Source organism: Bos mutus, chromosome 10, assembly GCF_027580195.1.
Source record: "Bos mutus isolate GX-2022 chromosome 10, NWIPB_WYAK_1.1, whole genome shotgun sequence".
NCBI classification, from domain to species: Eukaryota; Metazoa; Chordata; class Mammalia; order Artiodactyla; family Bovidae; genus Bos; species Bos mutus.
Window position 1 is genome coordinate 29018834 of NC_091626.1, and position 22831 is coordinate 29041664.

The 22831-nt window shown below is 38.6% G+C and overlaps 1 protein-coding gene across 3 annotated transcripts in view; it reads right to left on the reverse strand.

Annotated features, from left to right (window-relative positions):
- Window positions 1-22831, reverse strand: part of RAD51B (RAD51 paralog B) — a 620294-nt gene that overhangs the window by 566461 nt on the left and 31002 nt on the right. For all 3 annotated transcript variants that reach the window (XM_070377663.1, XM_005905730.3, XM_070377664.1), the window contains exons 6-7: window positions 10449-10568; window positions 8579-8762 (exon numbers count right to left, since the gene is read on the reverse strand). In XM_070377663.1, the coding sequence (XP_070233764.1) occupies window positions 8579-8762; window positions 10449-10568 (304 nt within the window). The remainder of the gene's footprint in view (window positions 1-8578; window positions 8763-10448; window positions 10569-22831) is intronic.

Consider the following 22831-nt stretch of genomic DNA (forward strand, 5'->3'; position numbering starts at 1 on the left):
CAGACCTGTCTGGGCTGTTTCTGGTGTTTGGTGATTATGAATTAAACCACTAAAAATATTTTCAGATTTTTGCACTGATATATATCATTTATTTGGGTAAAGAGAATACCTAAGAGAAAGACTGCTGGGTCATATGGTTAAAGCAGATGTTTATAAGAAACTGTTTTCCATGGTGGCGATACTATTAATAGCATTTCCATCAGTACGTAGGAGAATTCAAGGTGCTCTGTATGCTCGTATCTTTGTCCGTATTCGGTAATGTCAAGATTTTTGTTTTTGTTTTTTGAAGTATTTTAACAGGTATATAGTAGTACTGCATTGTGATTTTAATTTGCATTTCTTAATGACTAATGATTTTGAGCATATTTTCTCATGCTTATTTGTCATCTGTATATCTTCCTTACTGAAGTGCTTATTCAAATATTTTGCCCATTTTTTTGTCCATTTTTAAAATTAGATTGTTAGAGTTTTCATAGTTCCTTATATTTCTAGTTACCAAGTCCTTTAACATGTGATTATCTCATATTAATCATATTAATCATAATAAATATTATCTCAGTCTGTGGCTTAGTTTTTCATTTTCTGAAATGTCTTCAAAGAATAGAAATGTTAATATTTTATATTTTATGTTTTTTTATGTCATTTAAGAAATCTTTGCCTGGCCCCAGGCCACAAAGATTTTCTCCCATTTTTTTTTTTTCCTAGAAGTTTTATAGTTTTAGGTTTTATGTTATGGTATATGATTCATTTTGAGTTGAGTTTCTACAATAGTGAAAGGAATTAGTTTATTTGTTGTTTTTTACATACGGATATCCACTTTCATGCATTGGAGAAAGAAATGGCAACCCACTCCAGTGTTCTTGGCTGGAAAATCCCAGGGACGGGGGAGCCTGGTGGGCTGCCGTCTATGGGGTCGCACAGAGTCGGACACGACTGAAGCGACTTAGCAGCAGCAGCAGCAGCACCACTGGTTCTAGCATCATTTGTTGACAAACTATTCCTTTTCCATTGACTTCTCTTAGCATCTTTGTTCAAAATTAACTGCAAACTGTGGATTTATTTCTTCACTCTCTATTCTGTTCCATTGATCTGGTGTCAATCCTATCACCAGTACAATGTTGTCTTAATTATTATGGCTTTCTAGTAGCTCTTAAAATCAGGGAGTCCAAGTCTTCTAACTACACTTTCTTTTTCATAAATTGCTCTAGCTTTTCTTAATCTTTTTCTTTCCTACATAGATTTCACAGTCAGATTATTGACTTCTACCCAAAAGCCTACTGGGATCTACAGGATTGTGTATTGAACATACAGAGCAATTTGGAGAGAATTAACATTGTGACACTTCTGAGTCTTGAGTATATGAGCATGGTATATTTTCATTTATTTAGGTCTACTTTGATTTCTCTCATCAATGTTTTATAGCTTTCAGCATATAAATCTTACATATATTTTGCTACATTTATCACCAAATATTTCATGGTTTAAGATTCTCTTATTAATGGTATAGGTTGTAAGTTTTGATTTCCAATTGTCCATCACTAGCTTACAGAAAAACAATTAATGCCTATACTCTGTAATCTTACTAAAATCACTCGTTAAATCTAGTAGCTTTTTTGGGTAAAATCTTTGGGGTTTTCTACCAAATATATCATACTGTCTATGAGTAAAGATAGTCTTATTTCTTCTAATCTAAATACACTTAAATTCTTTTTCTTGCCATATCACACTGGCTAGATTCAACAATACACTGCTAATTAGAAATTGCAAGAATAGACCATCTTTGCCTTATTCCCAATCTTAGGAATAAAGAAGTCAGTATTTCACGGCTGCTGCTGCTGCTAAGTTGCTTTAGTTGTTTCCGACTCTGTGCGACCCCATAGATGGCAGCCCACCAGACTCCCCTGTCCCTGGGATTCTCCAGGCAAAAATACTGGAGTGGGTTGCCATTTCCTTCTCCCAGTATTTCACTGCTGCTGCTGCTGCTGCTAAGTCACGTCAGTCGTGTCCGACTCTGTGCGACCCCATAGACGGCAGCCCACCAGACTCCCCTGTCCCTGGGATTCTCCAGGCAAGAACACTGGAGTGGGCTGCCATTTCCTTCTCCGATGCATGAAAGTGAAAAGTGAAAGTGAGGTCACTCAGTCGTGCCCGACTCTTAGTGAACCATGGACTGCAGCCTACCAGGCTCCTCCATCCATGGGATTTTCCAGACAAGAGTACTGGAGTGGGTTGCCATTGCCTTTCACTATTAAGTATTAAATCCTTTATCAGGTTTAGAAAGTTCCCTTCTACTCTGGGTTTCCTCAGAGTTTTCATCATAAATAGTTAATAGATTTTGTCAATGATTTTTTCTTTCTACATCTACTGAAATGATCTTTTTTATTTATCTGTTGCTGTGGTAAATTTTACATCTTAATGTTGCATTCAAAATCAGCCTAGCAATCCTGAAATAAGCTCTGCTGGGTCATGATGTATTCACTCTTTTTATTTATTGCTGAATTTACTTTGTTAATATTTTTAAGGATTTGTATATTTATGTTCATGAGAAACATCAGTCTGTAGTTGTTTGTGTAGAACTGATATTATTTCACTCTTAAATGTTTGATAGATTTTACCAGTGAATTTTACCTAGAATTTTCTCCATGGGATTTTGTTTATTAATTTATATAATTTTTAATTCAAGGATAATTGCTTTACGGAATTTTGTTGTTTTCTGTCAAACCTCAACATGAATCAGCCGTAGGTATACATATGTCCCCTCCCTCTTGAATCTCCTTCCCATCTCCCTCCCCATCCCACCCCTCTAGGTTGATACAGAGCCCCTGTGTGGGTTCCCAGAGACATACAGCAAATTCCCATTGGCTCTCTATTTTACATATGGTAATGTAAGTTTACATGTTACTCTCTCCGTACATCACACCCTCTCCTCTCCTCTCCCCATGTCCATAAGTCTGTTCTCTGTGTCTGTTTCTCCACTGCTACCCTGCAGATAAATTCTTGGTATCATCTTTCTAAATTCTATATATATGCATTAGTATACAATATTTATCTTTCTCTTTCTGACTTCTTTCACTCTGTATAATAGGCTCTAGGTTCATCCACTTCATTAGAACTGACTCATATGTTCCTTTTATGGCTGAGTAATATTTCATTGTGTATATGTACCACAACTTCTTTATCCATTCATCTGTCAGTGGACATCTACGTTGCTTCCATGTTCTAGCTACAGTAAACAGTGCTACAGTGAACATTGGGGTACATGTGTCTTTTTCAATTTTGCTTTCCTCAGAGTATATGCCTAGGAGTGGGATTGTTGGGTCATGTGGTGGTTTTATTCCTAGTTTTTTAAGGAATCTCCCTACCGTCTTCCATAGTGGCTGTATCAATTTACATTCCCACCAACACTGCAAGAGGTTTCTCTTTTCTCCACACCCTCTCCAGCATTTATTGTTTGTAGACTTTTTGATGATGGCCATTCTGACCCGTGTGAGGTGATATCTCATTGTAGTTTTGCTTTGCATTTCTCTAATAACGAGCGATGTCGAGCATCTTTTCATGTGTTTGCTAGCCATCTGTATGTCTTCTTTGGAGAAATGTCTATTCAGGTCTTTTTCCCACTTTTTGATTAGGTTGTTTGTTTTTCTGGTATTGAGTTGTACAAGCTGCTTGTACATTTTTGGAATTAATCCTTTAGTTAGTTGTTTCATTTGCTACTATTTTCTCCCATTCTGAGGGTTGTCTTTTCACTTTGTTTATAGTTTCCTTTGCTGTGCAAAAGTTTTTAAGTTTAATTAGGTCCCACTTGTATATTTTTGGTTTTATTTCTATTACTCTAGGTGGTGGGTCATAGAGGATCTTGCTTTCATTTATGTCGTTGAGTGTCCTGCCTATGTTTTCCTCTAAGAGTTTTATAGTTTATGGTCTTACATTTAGGTCTTTAACCCATTTTGAGTTTATCTTTGTGTATGGTGTTAGGAAGTGTTCTGATTTCCTCCTTTTACATGTAGCTGTCTCTTCATGGGATTTTTAACTACAAATTCAATTTCTGTTCTTTTTAATAATTTTGTTTACTTCCTTATTTTTGGCTGTGCCAGATTTCTGTTGTTGCATGGGCTTCTCTCTAACTGCAGCAAGCAGGGGCTGCTCTCTAGCTACGGCGTGTGTGCTTCTCACTGTGGTGGCTCCCCTTGTTGTGGAGCTGGGTGCTAGGCTGCATGGGCTTCAGTAGCTGCAGCACACAGGTTCAGCAGGGCTCCCAGGCTCTTCAGACCACAGGTTCAACAGCTGGCTTAGTTGCTCTATAGCAGCATGTGGGATCTTCCCAGATCAGGGGTCAAACCCAAGTCTCCCACGTTGGCAGGTGGGTTCTTTACCACTGAGCCACCAGGGAAGTCCCTTTTAATGGATATGAGACTATCCAGGTTATATGGTTCTTCCTCAGAAAGCTTTGGTAGTTTATAGCTTTCAAAGAATTTATCCATTTCATCACTAAATTTAGTGAAATGAAGTTGATCATAACAATCCCTTATTGTTCATTTAATATCTGAGGACCTCCAGTGATATATAACCTCTTTCATTCCTTATACTGTTAATTTGCTTTTTCTCTCTTTTTTCTCTTGATCAGTCTGGAGAGTCTTATCAACTCTACTAAATTTTTCAAAGAACCAGCTTTTTATTTCACTGATTTTTTTTCTCTATTGTTTCCTATTTTTAATTTATGCTTTTATCTTATTTCCTTCCTTCTGCTTATTTTGGATTTAATTTTTTTCTACTTTTCACTAGCTTAGATCACTGATTGCTTTAAATAAATATTAAATAAAAATCAAATAATAAATATTAAAATTAAGTAATAAATATTAATGTTAAATATTAAAATTAATATTAAATATTAAATAAGTCTTTCTTTATCAAGTTCTTACAGCAGAAAAAAAAAATTCCCTCCAAGCACTGACTTAGCTGCAACCCACAGATTTTGATACACTGTATTTTCATTTTTACTTATTTCAAAATATTTTCTAAGTTCTTAGAAGATTTATTCTGTGATTCATGAGTTATTTAGAAGTGTTTTTACTTAATTTGCAAATACCTGTGAATTTTCCAGACATGTTTCTGTTTCTAGTTCAATTTTCTTGTGGTCAAAAAACATACTTTGTACTATTTCAATCTTTTAAATATGTTGAGATTTATTTTACGGCACCAAATATAGTCTATCTTGGTGAATATCTCATGTGCACCTGAAAGGAGTACGTATTCTGCAGGCATTTAAGTGGAAAGTTTTATAATCTAATCTAATATTAATTAGATCAAGCTGCTTGATGTTATTCTTCTGACTTTCTATTTATTCCATTAGTTACTGAGAAAGGAAGTTGAAATCTCCATGCACATAGACATGCTTGCATACAAACATACATATGATCATCTTCCATATTCATGGGTTCCAAAACTGAGGAGTCAACCAACCATGGATCAAAAATTCTCACTTAAACAATTTCTGATGCAAAGCCCTGAACGTAACACCCACAGATAAGGAGGCCCGCCATTTTACACAAGGGACTTGAACATCTGCAGACTTTGGTATCTGTGGGTGTTCTGGAAGCAAGTTCCTACAGATACTGAGGGACAACTGTACATACTACACACAAACATACACAGTGTGATGATCAAAATGAAATACAAATTATATTTTAAGCTTTTCCCCCACATTTTGAAAGCACTGAAGTTTCACTATAGAGAAATTTTTAAATTCAATGAAGCAATCAACCCTCTACCCAAGTTGGTTTGACTCTTTATTCTCATCTGAATGAAAACATACCTAAAGTGTATCAATATGCCAGGTTTCCTGGCCCTATCCACCACCTCAGATCCACAGCTAAACAACAGGTTGGAGGGCCTGGCTTTTTGCCCAATCTTCAGAGATCATCAGACATTCACTTTTCACACTTTTACTAAACTGAGATAAAATCTCTTCTAAAATTCCTGGCTTTGTGATACTATCTAGATCTCTAAAGACTTTTCCAAGCTTAAGAATCTTAAAAACTATTTTTCTTCCTATAAGACACCAGTGTAAACTGAGGGCAGCTCCTATATGATAAGATTCTGCCATCTAAAATCATATTTTATCACTATATAAATAGTAAATAATATTAAAGATAGGATCAAAATAGAATTTAAAGCAAATAATAAAATTTAAGTTCAATATCAATATATACATGATTAAATCAAGCCTAAGAAGTTCACACATTCAGTGTGCCTACTATGTGTTAGGCACTATTCCTGGTACTGAGAATAAAGCCATGAACAAAGAAGACAGAGTCCCTATAACCACACGATGGGCGGTGGGGACACACAGACAATAAACATAAAAAATATATAATGCTAGAGGGTGAAAACTATGATGGAGGAACATAAAGCATAATAAGAGAGAGAGACACAAGTAGTGTGATTAATACTAATATGGTCAGGGAAGTTCTCACTTAACAAGACAATAGGAGACAATAAATCATATGGATATAGTGGAGGAATATTTCAGGCTAAGGAACAGCAAACACTTACTGGGACAGGAATGTTTGTGGACATGTTTGAGTAAACACAAACAGGAGACCCCAGTTCTATTCCTGGGATGGGAAGATCCACTGGAGAAGGGATAGGATAAAAAAAGAAAGAAAAAAAAGAAGGGATAGGCTAACCACTCTAGTATTCTTGGACTTCCCTTGTGGCTCAGCTAGTAAAGAATCTACCTGCAATGTGGGAGACCTAGGTTAGATCCCTGGACTGGAAAGATCCCCTGGAGAAGGGAAAGGCTACCCACTCCAGAATTCTGGCCTGGAGAATTCCATGGGCTGTATAGTCCATGGGGTGGCAAAGAGACGGACGCGACTGAGCAACTTTCACTTTCACTTTGAGTGAATACAAAGAGGCATAAGACTGCTAATTTGAAAGGTACGATGAACCAAAAGACAACACACTTTTTAACGTGTTTTGTTCCATACGAAGCCACCTATTCAAAGTACAATATAAAAGTTTAAAAGTTTATGGTTTTCCATTTAGACAAGCTAAGTAGGCTAGGAAAAGTCAGACATTTCTTAAAGGAAGTATTTTTCAAAAGCTTTCTAAAACCAATACTGATTTGTCAGAAAAACCAATACCATACTGTGTTATATAAAAATATGTTGTATTCTGCATTTACCTCTAAACAGAAAAACAAAGGCAAAGACAGAGGAATGTGGAGATGCTAAGCACCCATTCTTTCCGAAGGCTCTATAAAAACAAACAGAAGCAGAGGCCCTTTCTCACTCAGAAAAGTAACAACCGGAGAAAAACCTGAAATGCATTAGTCTATAATTACAATAGAACAATAACAAATACAACTTTTAAAAAGTGAATTTTCATATTTTACATAAGATTAAATCAGGCAACAGTATGAATTAATGAAATAAACATATACACTTAACTTTTCCACTCAATCCACTCTATAAAATATTTTTTAATTCCCTATTCTCCTTGACCAGGAAATATACAGTTTGAATTTGTCCCTTTATGTAACTGTAACAAAATTTAAAAGATAAACATCATCCAAGATAACTTTTACAGCACTTGCTTCACCAGGAATTATACCATATAATCCAAAATATGAATTTAAAAGCCATTAAAACATGCAGAACTTTCTGAATGCCACATTTTCTCCCTCAACTCCTTGTTTTGGTTTATAAATCTCAAAGGCTATGTGATAGTTTCCACTAATGCTACATATTCCTATGTTACCAAGATCCAAGGTTTTAATTTTCCAAACAAATCTAAAAATTATAAAATCATTACTAAATTTTATCTCAGTTTAAGGAATTTTCCTATCTTCTGTTCAGATGACACATGGCTAAAATTTAAAAGCCTGACAGTACTAAATGCTGGCGAGACTTCAGAACAAGTTGTCCTCTCCCACACGCTACTGATGGGAATATAACTTATTGCTCTTGTAGCTTACCCACCACAAACTCTTACAATACATCTCATCTTCAGACTTCCTGGTCCACTATTAAAAGTCATGCCAAAAGTAAGTTTTCAAGTTTTCCTTACTTAACACTTTCATTACTATCGCTCCCAATGTTCATACCCTAAGAATCAATCTCTGGCTTTTGAAGCAAACCAATTCCTACAGCATACAAAACAGCACTGAACACAATAACAATATTTAAACCTTAAAAATTTATAAAACTGATGAATACTGTCATTTAAAAAAAGGTATATAGATATGGGCGATTTCATGGAGTTTTAATTCTTATTACTTACCTCAGCATAACAAAAGTAATATAAAAACATCACAAAGAGTAAACAATGAGAGAGAAGAAAAGGACTGACTACAGGAACTTTGGAAAATAATATTTAAATCTGCTCTAGGCTCAAATTATGAAAAAGATAAAACAATCTCAACAGATAAATTTTAGAAGATGGCAGTATTTGCTATAGCAACCAGACTGTGTTATCCTTAAAAAGTCATCTGTTTTATACTTCTTTCTAATTATATTATTTGATATTATAAATTAGTGAACTTCATATAAAAGAAAGGAAAAAAAGAAAAACTTACTGGGATTGAAAATTCCTCAGCCAAATACTTCAAAGAGGCTGCTTCTCTAGCCAAGAACTTGTTCCTTTCTCTCACATTGCCCTGAAGCTGTGTATCAAACTCCTTTCTTACCACAGAAGCAACAGAGTCAATAATCACAAGTTTAACTCCTTTTGAAATAATTTCTTCTTCCAAGGATTCAATCCTGTAAAAGCAGAATATATAAGATAGTGGATGACTTTAAGGTATAATTCTTAAAAATAGAGCACTGCAAAGGTTAACCAACTGTAAAACAACAAATTACTCTTCTCTAAGTTACAGTAGTTAGTGCAGATATTCTCAATAAACATAACTTATTTTCCAGCTCTTCCATACATATTGCATTCTTTTGTAAATAGGCCAAAATATTTTCCTGTAGATTTATTCCTTGGTTTTTTCATGATATTGCTAAAGCTCCAGTTTTAGAGCAAAACCACTTGCAGTGGCTAGTCTCCAAAATGGCCCCCACTTACTCCCATCTCCCGGTATTCACATCCCTATGGAGTCCCCTTCCCAACTGTACCAGGGTTCGTCTGTGGACCAAATGACAAAACGATGGTGCATCATTGCTGAGAGATAGGCTTGCATCTTGGGATCTTTCTCATTTGCCCACTCTCTCTCAGAGCACTTGCTCTGGGGAAGGCAAGATACCACTGTGGACCAGAAATGCTACCTGCCACATGAGTAAACAAATGATGTTGAGGCCATCAAGCCATCAGCTACTGAAGCTGTGCACCATGAGGGAATTCAGGATGGAGAAAAGCAAGATACTGGCTCTAGACAGTTAAGGTGCATAGCAAAGGAATGATTTCAATGAGCCCAGACTCTTGCATCTTCCCACACACAGAAACATGCTAAATTCTTTAACTCAATATGTCTGATCTGGGGACTTCCATTGTGGTCCAGAGGCTAAGACTCCATACTCCCAATGCATGGGGCCCAGGTTCAATCCCTGGTCAGGGAACTAGATCCCACAGGCCACAACTATAGATCCCTTGTGAACCTGCATGTTGCAAGGAAGATCCCATGTGTTGAAACTAGCAACTAAGACCTGCTACAGCCAAATAAATATATATATATTTTTAAAAGATGTCTGGTTTTTCTTTAATTAACAGTAATCTTTTGATATTCTGACTACCTGGTTTTTTGTTGCAGAAACTCCTATATCCTGGTTCCTCCCTTACATCCTTAGAGTAGTCCCTCAGGGCTATCAGAGAGGCTGCCCCCTAAGCTGAAGTCCTCAGTATGACCACTGAATAAAACATAATTCTCAACTTTTAAGTTGTGCACTTTTTTGCATAAACAACATATTGTAAGAAGCCCTATGGAGAGGCTCACATGGTGAGAAATGGAGACCTCTGGCTAGAATCCAGGAAGAAATGGAAGTCTCCCAACAACTACATGAGTGATCCTGGAATTCTCCAAGATCTCCCAGCCTCAAGTGACCCTTGAGATGACTACAGCCCTGCCCAACAGCTTAACTGCAAGTTCTTGAGCAACTTTGAGCCAGAAATACCCAATTAAGCTATTCCCAGATAACTAACCCTCAAAAACTAGGTGAGATAAATAGATTATTTTAAGCTGCTAAATTCTGGGGTAATTTGTTAACAGAACAGTAGATAATTAATATACAACTTAATTAGTCAAATCTAAAACATTTTATTCATTTAATTTTTTTTCATTTTTAAAGAAATACTTCAACCAATAGGCTGTGGTAAATAAAGAACACTGAAATGATTTTTCTCTTAATCCTAATATGTAGGGACTTTTTTTCACTCAAGCTAAAAACATGAAGAACAAAAGAATAAATCTTCAAACTATTACTAACATGCCAAAATCTAAAACAGCATACCTTTGTAGAACTTCATCACAGCTGAGTTCCCGATAAAGATGAACTTTACTGCTTGTCAAAAGTAATTTTTCTTCAGTGTCAAAATATCTGGGAAAACGAGATTCTGCTATCTCAACTAGTCTGTGAAGGGAAAAAATAGCACAAGCAACAGTAGTTAATATCTTCTGCCATTTGCAGCAACATGGATGGACGTGGAAAGCATTATGCTAAGTGAAATAAGTTAGAGAGAGACAAACACTGTATCGTGTCACGTACACGTGGAATCTAAAAAATACACAACCATCTGGTGAATACGACAAAAAAGCAGGAGACTCACAGATATGGAGAACAACTATTGGTTACTAGTGGGGAGTGGGGAGGGATAGTACAGGGGTGGAAGAGTTGAAGATACCAACTATTGGGTGTAAGACAGGCTCAAGGATGTATTGTACAATACAGGGAATATACCCAATATTCTGTAATAACTATAAATGGATAGTAACCTTTAAAATTGTAATAAAAATTTTAAATAAGTCAAATTTTAAGGTCACACTCAGTTCAGTTCAGTCGCTCAGTCGTGTCCGACTCTTTTCGATCCCATGAATCGCAGCACGCCAGGCCTCCCTGTCCATCACCAACTCCCGGAGTTCAACCAGACTCACGTCCATTGAGTCAGTGATGCCATCCAGCCATCTCATCGTTTGTCATCCCCTTTTCCTCCTGCCCCCAATCCCTCCCAGCATCAGAGTCTTTTCCAAGGAGTCAACTCTTCGCATGAGGTGGCCAAAGTACTGGACTTTCAGCTTTAGCATCATTCCTTCCAAAGAAATCCCAGGGCTGATCTCCTTCAGAATGGACTGGTTGGATCTCCCTGCAGTCCAAGGGACTCTCAAGAGTCTTCTCCAACACCACAGTTCAAAAGCATCAATTCTTCTGTGCTCAGCCTTCTTCACAGTCCAACTCTCACATCCATACATGACCACAGGAAAAACCATAGCCTTGACTAGACGAAACTTTGTTGGCAAAGTAATGTCTTTGCTTTTCAATATGCTATCTAGGTTGGTCATAACTTTCCTTCCAAGGAGTAAGCGTCTTTTAATTTCATGGCTGCAGTCACCATCTGCAGTGATTTTGGAGCCCAAAAAAATAAACTCTGACACTGTTTCCACTGTTTCCCCATCTATTTCCCATGAAGTGATGGGACTGGATGCCATGATCTTAGTTTTCTGAATGTTGAGCTTTAAGCCAACTTTTTCACTCTCCTCTTTCACTTTCATCAAGAGGTTTTTTAGTTCCTCTTCACTTTCTGCCATAAGGGTGGTGTCATCTGCATATCTGAGGTTATTGATATTTCTCCCGGCAATCTTGATTCCAGCTTGTGCTTCTTCCAGTCCAGCATTTCTCATGATGTACTCTGCATATAAGTTAAATAAGCAGGGTGACAATATACAGCCTTGACGTACTCGTTTTCCTATTTGGAACCAGTCTGTTGTTCCATGTCCAGTTCTAACTGTTGCTTCCTGACCTCCATACAGATTTCTCAAGAGGCAGATCAGGTGGTCTGGTATTCCCATCTCTTTCAGAATTTTCCACAGTTTATTGTGATCCACAGTCAAAGGCTTTGGCATAGTCAATAAAGCAGAAATAGATGTTTTTCTGGAACTCTCTTGCTTTTTCCATGATCCAGCAGATGTTGGCAATTTGATCTCTGGTTACACTACAAAACCTCTAATGACTTTTATTTAGGAAACTCATAAGCCACAAGTAACACTAGAAAAAAAGTCTTATCAATACAGCAGGTATAAGCAAAATGGCTTTGTATATGATTTTGGAATGGAAGCCCTTCTTTATAATTCCTAAAAGATTACCAGTCAGAGCATGAGCCCAGCAAGGGCTTTCAGATCTCATCTAGTGCTGATAAAGCAGTATCTCTGAGGTTTAACACAAAAATGTTAGTATAAATGACCATCTGACTACCACCTATAAGATGTGTTTAGTAAATTAAGAAAAAGGCTTTCAATTTCATGAATGAAATATTTGAATATTATTCTAATAATCAGGTATCAGTAAATCTCCATGTCTCAGACCAGAAAAATATGATTTATCAATGAAAGCTTAATACATACTAAATAAATGCTATCCAATTGCTCCTTTGTAAAGGGGATGCTATTTTCTAAACATACGGATGCTATCCACATTGCCTTTGTGCTTAGTTGTCACGTCTGATTCTTCGAGATCCCATAGACTGTAGCCCCGGAGAAGGCAATGGCACCCCACTCCAGTACTCTTGCCTGGAAAATCCCATGGACGGAGGAGCCTGGAAGGCTGCAGTCCATGGGGTCGCTGAGGGTTGGACACGACTAAGCAACTTTACTTTCACTTTTCACTTTCATGCATTGGAGAAGGAAATGGCAACCCACTCCAGTGTTCTTGCCTGGAGAATCCCAGGGACAGGGGAGCCTGGTGGGCTGCCATCTATGGAGTCACATAGAGTCGGACATGACTGAAGTGACTTAGCAGCAGCAGCAGACTGTAGCCCACCAGGCTCCTATGTTCGTGGAATTCTTCAGGCAAAAATAATGGAGTGGGTGGCCATTCCCTTCTCCAGGAGTTCTTCCTGACCAAAGGATCAAATACGGATCTCCTGCATTGCAGGCCTATTCTTTATAGTCCGAACCACGAGAGAAGCCCATCATTTCCTTCAAAAAAAAAAAAAAAACAAAACTATTTTCTAAATACTGAATTCCCACCTCAAAGCTAGATCAAATACATGGGGTAGGCTGAGCATTAGAGGTGACATGTTGAAACAGATGCAACTTTACCATTAATAATATAAGACATGGAGTAATACTAGAAATTTCAGATATTTCTGGTTAAAAATGTAAATCTTTGAGTAACTGTCTCTGTCTCTGATAGTCAGCAGCCCCAAAACTTAATCATCCAAGGGTGACTGGGAGGAATGACTGTAAACACTAAAACCATCCTATATTTTATGTCCCATTTAATGATACAAAAGTATAAAAAACACTTTTCATTTCTAAATAGTGAGTTCCAAGAAGAGGTCCAACTCTCATATATCCACACATGACCACTGGAAAAACCATACTTTGATGGACCTTTGTCGGCAAAGTAATGTCTCTGCTTTTTAAAATGCTGTCTAGGTTGGTCATAGCTTTTCTTCCAAGGAGCAAGCGTCTTTTAATTTCATGGCTGCAATCACCAACTGCAGTGATTTTGGAGCCCCCCAAAATAAAGTCTCTCATTGTTTCCATTGTTTCCCCATCTATTTGCCATGAAGTGATGGGAACCAGATGCCATGATCTTCATTTTTTGAATGCTGAGTTTTAAGCCAGCTTCTTCACTCTCCTCTCACTTTCATCAAGAAGCTCTTTAGTTCCTCTTCACTTTCTGTCATAAGGGTGGTGTCATCTGCATATCTGAGATTAGTGATATTTCTCCTGGCAACCCCAATTCCAGCTTGAGAATCAGGATCCATCAAAGTGAGAACAAGATGGATCAAATGACCATTCAGGAGAAGTACTTGAGAGAGGTAGGCATAGGGATTGGACAAATAATGAGGTAAGTGATGAAAGCAAGAAGAAATGAGATGACACAGGCAAAGGTGGAACAGGCAGATTTTAACAGCTTGGGGAAAATGTGCAAATTTCTTGATTAGAAAAACTATTTGCTGAGTTAAGTGCTAGTCAGAGAAGTCAGCTAAAAAGCTCTGATCCTTGGAGTCTACTGCTTTTCAACAGGATAGTGATGGTGACATCTGCAGGAAACAGGGAGGGTTTTTTTTAATATTTGGATCTTCAACTGATTAGGAACCGGACTGAGAGTACCTAATGAGATGAGAGTACTTAACTCATTGGCGGCAACAACTGAACAGCTGACAGACAACAATAATTTCCTGCCTCTAACACTAGGCTCGATTTTAACTAGTGGCTGGAGTAGTGAAAGACTCTGGACTCACTTCTGCTCTCTTGTTGCATGTAGGCCCCTCAGAAGCAGGATGGTCAGTGTGTGGACATGAACTATATGGACATCACAGTTAACCACGCTAAGTAACAGTATCTTATGGTTATTCACATACCAATATGCTGTTGTTTTCCTATAAGCTTCTCCACATGTTTACTTTAGAAAAATGTATCTAAAATACATATAAATCAAACACCAAATATAAATGTAATATTCTGTAGGCCTCACATTAATCTAGGACAATCTTTATTACAAAGGTCTTTTTGGTTACAGCAAGCAAAAGATCTTATCTTTTCCTCCCGGACATTAATTACAAAAAATTTGAAAGCAATGCCATCTAGTGGATGTCTTTTTTATAAAAAGCATTCTTTCCAAAATGTGCACTTAATATTCATTCATTCAACCAATATTTGAGGACCTATCATATGCCTGGTAGCTCAGTTGGTAAAGAATCTGCCTACAATGCAGGAGACCCAGGTTCAATCCCTGGGTGGGGAAGACCCACTGGAGAAAGAAATGGCAGCCCACTCCAGCATTCTTGCCTGGAAAGTCCTATGGACAGAGGAGTCTGAGAGGCTACAGTCAATGGGGTCACAAAGAGTTGGACACAACTCAGTGACTAAACCATCACCACTATATGCCAGGTACCATTCTAGGTGCTAAGGATACCACAGTGAACAAAAACAACAAAACAAAAAAATCCTTCCCTCATGGAACTTACATGCTACTGAGAAAGACAAATAAATATATATGGCAGATGATAAGTGCTTTAAAGAAAAGTGAGTCAGGATCAGAGAACACATTGTAACAGAAGGAAGTAAGGGCTAATTTCATGGAAGGTAGTCGGGGAAAGCCTCTTTAACAAACTGACATTTGAGCTAAAGTTTAAAGGAGATGAGAAAATGAACCATATGGCTATCCAGTGAAACAGCACACAGGAAGAAAGAATTACAGCAAGTGCACAAGTCCACTCTTTTGTGAGAAGATACCTAGTGTGCTGGAGGAATAAACAAGGGGGCTAATGTAGTAGCTGAAACACAGAAACCAGGAGGCAGAATAAAAGGAAATAAGGTCAAAGAGACAGCCAGGGGCCAAAGACACAAAAGATTTTTATGTTTGCGGGTGTTTTGTTTTGTTTTTGTTTTTAGATTTTATTCACTAAGATAGGAAACCTACGATCACGATTGACACGATATGACATATTTTTAAATAATTTTATTTATTTATTTTTGGCTGTGCTGGGTTTTGGTTGCTGCGCACGGGCTTTTCTCTAACTTCTCTCCAGGTGCAGTGCGCAGGCTTCTCTTTATGGTGGCTTCTCTTATTTCAGAGCACAGTCTCTAGGGTGTGTGGGCTCACACAGTTGCGCCTCCCGGGCTCTAGACTGCAGGCTCAGTGGTTGTGATGCACAGGTTTAGTTGTTCTGCTGCATGTGGGATCTTCCTGTACTGTGTCTCCCACATTGGCAGGTGGATTCTTATCCACGGAGCCACAAGGAAAACCCTGACTTCTTTTTTTTTTTTTTTTTTTTTTTTTTGAAGAATCACTCTAGCTACCAAATGGAGAATAGGACACAGAGAGGCAAGGGTGACAGCAAGATCAGCTAGTGCAGTCATCCCGATAAGAGATGATGACTTGACCGAGAGAACAGCTCAGGTAATTAGTAACACTGTATTCAAGATAAGGTCTAGTCAAGGCTATGGTTTTTCCAGTGGTCATGTATGGATGTGAGAGTTGGACTGTGAAGAAAGCTGAGTCCCGAAGAATTGATGCTTTTGAACTGTGGTGTTGGAGAAGACTCTTGAGAGTCCCTTGGACTGCAAGGAGATCCAACCAGTCCATTCTAAAGGAGATCAGCCCTGGGATTTCTTTGGAAGGAATGATGCTGAAGCTGAAACTCTAATACTTTGGCCACCTCATGCAAAGAGTTGACTCATTGGAAAAGACTCTGATGCTGGGAGGGATTGGGGGCAGGAGGAGAAGGGGACGACAGAGGATGAGATGACTGGATGGCATCACCGACTCGATGGACAAGAGTTTGGGTGAACTCCGGGCGTTGGTGATGGACAGGGAGGCCTGGCGTGCTGCAATTCATGGGGTCGCAAAGAGTCAGACACAACTGAGCGACTGAACTGAACTGAACTGAAAGTGAAGAAGACTGGATTCAGATCAAGGTTTTTATTAGTTTCCCCTGTTACTTCACAGCTCTCATATAAAAAGAGAATTAAAAGCTTTACATTAGTGACCACATGCCAATTTGAAACAATACACAAGCTTAATGTTAAAAAAAAAAAAAAGCTTTTCAAAATTCTAGTTGAAATCTAGCATAATAAATGTGCTGAAATATGTTTATGGTTTCTCAAAGCTTCTTGCACACATGTAATACTTTCCTGTTCATTAATTCAGTATGTACTTGCTCAGTACTGTGGTATTACGAAGTATAATAATGTGAACCTATTAATTCCTTACAGATTCCAGAATATTCCAAAGTTTTGTTTTAGTGATAATAAGTACTTATGAATAATTTTTATTTTCTATCACAGAAATCGTCAGGATCTCCCTCACCACTAATTTACCTGGATTCACAAGTGATAGGAGAGCTGGAAGTGAACCAATAAAAACCTAATCAGACTCAAGAAGCCATCTCATAAACTGGTAAAAGGGAATTTATCTCCCTTACTGTTTGTCTCCTGGATCAAAGATCCTGGATTTGTCAGTCAGTCAGTCAGTTCAGTCGCTCAGTCGTGTCCGACTCTTTGCAACCCCATGAACCACAGTACTCCAGGCCTCCCTGTCCATCACCAACTCCTGGAGTTCACCCAAACCCATGTCCATTGAGTTGGTGATTCCATCCAACCATCTCATCCTCTGTCGTCCCCTTGTCTTCCTGCCCTCAATCTTTCCCAGCATCAGGGTCTTCTCAAATGAGTCAGCTCTTTGCATCAGGTGGCCAAAGTATTGGAGTTTAGGCTTCAATATCAGTCCTTCCAATGAATACCCAGGACTAGTCTCCTTTAGGATGGACTGGTTGGATCTCCTTGCAGTCCAAGGGACTCTCAAGAGTCTTCTCCAACACCACAGTTCAAAATCATCAGTTCTTCCACACTCAGCTTTCTTTATAGTCCAACTCTCACATCCATACACGACCACTGGAAAAACCATAGCCTTGACTAGACGGATCTTTGTTGGCAAAGTAATGTCTCTGCTTTTTAATATGCTATCTAGGTTGGTCATAACTTTCCTTCCAAGGAGTAAGCGTTTTTTAATTTCATTGCTGCAATCACCATCTGCAGTGATTTTGGAGCCCCCCAAAATAAAGTCAGCCACTGTTTCCACTGTTTCCCCATCTATTTCCCATGAAGTGATGGGACCAGATGCCATGATCTTAGTTTTCTGAATGTTGAGCTTTAAGCAACTTTTTCACTCTCCTCTTTCACTTTCATACTAACTATCAAGTAGGTAGATGGTCCTAAGACTACACTGCCATTGCCATCAGAATCAGCCAAAGTCAAGCTATCACTACCACTACATGTTGCTCCCTCTTTCACTGGTTCAGAAAAACTGCTGTTCTGAGTAGTTTGGTAGGAATTAAAGGGCACTAATGGTAGAGTCAGAGAAGGCAATAGCATCCCACTCCAGTACTCTTGCCTGGAAAATCCCATGGGCAGAGGAGCCTGGTAGGCTGCCATCTATGGGGCCGCACAGAGTCGGACACGACTGAAGTGACTTAGCAGCAGCAGCAGCAGCAATGGTAAAGTACCCGGTACCCTCAGAAGTGACTTGCACCCTAAGTAGAAAACTTCCTTCAGATCTAAGCTTGGCCATTGCTTCCACATGGTACCAACACAACATATACCTCTCCTTTGCATACTTAGTTATAATAGTTATAATTTTACATTTTTGTGATTAGTTGATTGTCTTCGTCCCCTATTGCACTACATCTTTCTTCTTGGTTTTCAAGCTCTTCTGATTTCATGACAACTCAGGAATGTCCACTTCTGCCTCTTACAGTTCCAGTTCTATATCCCTCCTCCCCAAGTCGCCACCTTCCAGGGCCCTGAATTCAGCTTCCCCAGATCTCCGGCTTCCCCAGATCTCCGGCTTCCCCAGATCCTTCAGCCTTTCTCACACACAGATCCACTTGCAGTCCTAAGACCTGGGTTTATTCTCCTTTATCCACTTTATTTCTCACAAAGTTTTATTTCAAAAATTACTATTACTACTTACCATTCATATTACCTTCCTTTTTTATTATTAACCTCCAGCTCCATCTTTTCTTCTAATTATCCCCAATAGGGACAATATAGTATTTATTCAATATATGTATACTGGAATTTTCATGGCTGCCAAAATTTCCATAGACAGGCCACTAATCTATTTATCCATATTCTCAAGGTGTATATAGTATATAGCATCTAAAACTATATCAGACCCTAATCAGAAATCCAATAGGTAAAACAAATAAAAACAGACTTTTCCTGAATCAATCAGAAGAAGGGGATTCAGAATTCTGCCGCATTCCCCTCTCCCCAAGGCAGTCCCTAAGTACCTGAGGGTTTAGCACCAGACTATAGTATTATCTGGGCTTCCCTGATAGCTCAGTTGGTAAAGAATCCTCCTGCAATGCAGGAGACACCGGTTTAATTCCTGGGTCAGGAAAATCCACTAGAGAAGGGATAGGCTACCCACTCCAGCATTCTTGGGCTTCCCTTGTGGCTCAGCTGGTAAAGAATCCACCTGCAATACGGGAGACCTGGGTTTGATCCCTGGGTTGGGAAGATTCCCTGGAGAAGGGAAAGGCTACCCACTCCAGTATTCTGGCCTGGAAAATTCCCTGGACTGCATACTCCATGGGGTTGCAAAGAGTCGGACACAACTGAGCGACTTTGATTTTCATACTATTATCTAATTATTAACAGTATGGAAATATAATTGCAGTCTGTGATGAACATGTATGATTAACATACTGCTCAAAGTCATATAAAAATAAGCTAGCTAGTGCACTGTTGTAAAAAATATATATAACTAATCATCCCAATTCATTCCAAAGTGCTTTTACGTACATCACCCACAAGGGTTTCTTTTTTTAAAATAAATTAAAAAATTTTTACTTTTATTTATTCTTTTTCATTCTATTTATTGTTTTCTTCCTCCTTCTTGATAAAAAGATATTCAGCAATTTATTGATAGAAAATATTTTCCACTTACCCTAAATTCCCTAGATGTGAATCCTTTAATCTTCCATCATATTAATCCTTCAATTTACTTTCTCATTTGCCTTTTTCCAACAAGTTGTTTGTAAACACAAAATGGAGAGAGTGCTCCATATAGAGACATACAGAAAGCTAAAAATATTCCTTTTTCAGTCTTATTTTTCCTGCTTTATATCTTTTCCAAGTCTATAAACTATCCCAGCTGTGGCAGACACTGTTAATTACCCACCAATATCCATTTCCACTTCTTGCCTGCAATGTGGGAACCTCAATTTCACTCAGGCAGTAATGTTAACCAGCCCCATCAGACTTGTTACAAATATTTCTCCCCTGATTTTTCCCTCCTCCTTTGCATGCAAGGGTGACCAACTGAGAAATCTGGAGAAGGATTCCAAAGCATGAAAAGAAAATCAGCAGAGAAGAAGAGGCAGCTATTCTGAAAAATATACTTTCCTGATTAAGATATAATGGCTCTTTCTCATCTCACTGACTGGGACACAGAATGGATATAATGCCGAAAATGTACCAGCCCTAGGTCTCTACCACCACTGAGAAGCAGAACCACTGCCAGCAACTCAGGTCTTCCTGCTATGAGAGAAAAAATAAACCTCTTGTTGTTTAAGCCACTATTCTTTGGGTATTCAACTGCTTGCAGGAGAAAGCTTTCCTGATCTACCTTTCCCAGCAACACCAAACAGGGATCAAACACTCTTGTAATAGCACAAATGAAACATGACCAAGCAGGACAGAGCTGGTGCCACTCTGTAACCCACTATGTCCAACTCCAGAAGGCACTATAAGAACACAAGTCTGACATCTATACAAAAGAGCACTGGGACCTTTGATTCGATCTGACCCTAGCACTAGATGACTACACTTTTCAAGCCTTGTGAAGAATAGACTAGAAAAGTAAAAACAATATAAATTTCAATCCTTGTCTTCAAATAACCTTCATAAGTTCCTTGTGAGTTAGGAAACATTATTAAGTGACTGAAATCACTTCAGCAGTGTCCAACTCTTTGTGATCCTATGGACTATAGCCCACCAGGCTCCTCTGTCCATGGGATTCTCCAGGAAGAATACTGGAGTGGGTTGCCATTTCTTTCTCTAGGGGATCTTCCCAACCCAGGGATCGAACCCATATCTCTTATGTCTCCTGCATTGGCAGGTGGGTTCTTTACCACCACCACCACCTGGAAGCCCCTATAAACTGGTCATTGGATCTGAAACCTTGATCACTTTCTGATTTGATTATTCTTCCATCAGGAAGTACCAAAATGGCTGGTTGCCTTGTGATGTCAGCATGCTTTTCTGTTTATGAACCATTTTTATTCACACTTCTGACACCAAATGTGTAGGTTTTCTATACTAAGCAATTTTCCAGTTCCCTATGGACACTAACTGTGTGTCCTGCAAGTCAGTTCAATTCTAATACTAACTACTAGGAGTTAACTCAGACCCCATAGATTAAAGGCTCAGACTCACAAGACTGCCCCGACCTCAGACATCAATCACAAGTCCCAGACCTCTGTTACTTCAGACCAACCAGCAATAAATTGAGAGCACCACCTGCCCCCAACACCTCAACAGGTTCACCAACCCAGAAGCTCTACAAACTCTATCAATTAGAGAGTTTTGGAAGATTCCATTACATGGGCATGACTGAAATGCTGATTGATCCAATTCTAGTCCTTCTTCCCTGCTCAGAGACTGGGGAGGTAGGACTGAAAGTTCAAACCTATAATTACATGACAGATTCCTCTGGCAATCAGGTCCATTTGGATGTAATCTAGAGGGCCATCAAGAGTCATCTCATTAGCATAAATCAATTATGGTTGGAAAGGGGGTAATTATGAATACAAATGATGCTTCTTTCAGTTCTATCACTCAGGAAATTTCAAAAGTTTTAGAAGTTCTTTTGACAGGAACCAGGATGACTACAAAACACATATTTATTATATCACAATATTCAGTGCCTAGATCCATTAGATTTTTAGGGTTTATAATTTGGTGATATTCTATTACTTCTTCTTCATTTATTGTCTATAAAAAAGACATATTTGCTACTTAGTATGGAGAAGGAAATGGCAACCCACTCCAGTGCTCTTGCCTGGAGAATCCCAAAGATGGCAGAGCCTCGTGGGCTGCCGTCTATGGAGTCGCACAGAGTCGGACACGACTGAAGCGACTTAGTAGCAGCAGCAGCTACTTAGTAATATTTATATAGAAAACAGAATAAATGCTTAATTTCCCTTTTTATAAAAACTAATTTTCAAAATAATAAGTTGCATCTCCAGAATTCTCCAAGGTTGATCAATTTGTTGCTTTTCATTCTTAATATTACAGACTCATGAATTTAAATGTATTTCATGTATCTTAGTCTACTTCTATTATTGTTCTATTGGTAATCAATTTGTTTCATCTTTGGCTAGTGTGAGCTCCTCAGGTTGATTCTTAAGTCCTTCTGATACTCCTGTAAGTAGTCTTCGATAGCTCTCTTGATATCTGATGTTTCAGATTCAACTTATAAACCTCCTAATACTCTGATTGAACTTCAGATCAAATAAATCTTTTGCCTCTTACTAAAAAACAAAAACCTTCTGCTCCATACCTAGAATTGGCCATTCCCCTATGGAACCCTAGTTCCTTTTAGTAGGAAATGGTATCTGGATTCCATGATCTGAGAGTAACACTTGTCAATTCCCTCATTTATCAAACATTTTCTGAGTAGCCAGTATGTGCCACTTGTAGGATTTGGCTTTGAAGATACAAAGATGTAACACAAACTTAAACAGCTGACAAACCAGTGGTATATACTTAGGAAGAAAAGATTATCAAGAAGTGTGCTGCTGCTGCTAAGTTGCTTCAGTCGTGTCCGACTCTGTGCGACCCCATAGACGGCAGCCCACTAGGCTCCTCTGTCCCTGGGATTCTCCAGGCAAGAATACTGGAGTGGACTGCCATTTCCTTCTCCAATGCATGAAAGTGAAAAGTGAAAGAGAAGTCACTCAGTCATGCCCATGCTTAGCAACCCCATGGACTGCAGCCTATCAGGCTCCTCCGTCCATGGGATTTTCCAGGCAAGAATACTGGAGTGGGGTGCCATTTGTAGAACAAAGCAAACAAGCTCTAGGCAAAATTTGGAATTTACCTGGTCAGGGAATACACTTTGATCTTTGTAGTACTCTTAGAGAAAAATAAGGAAGATTC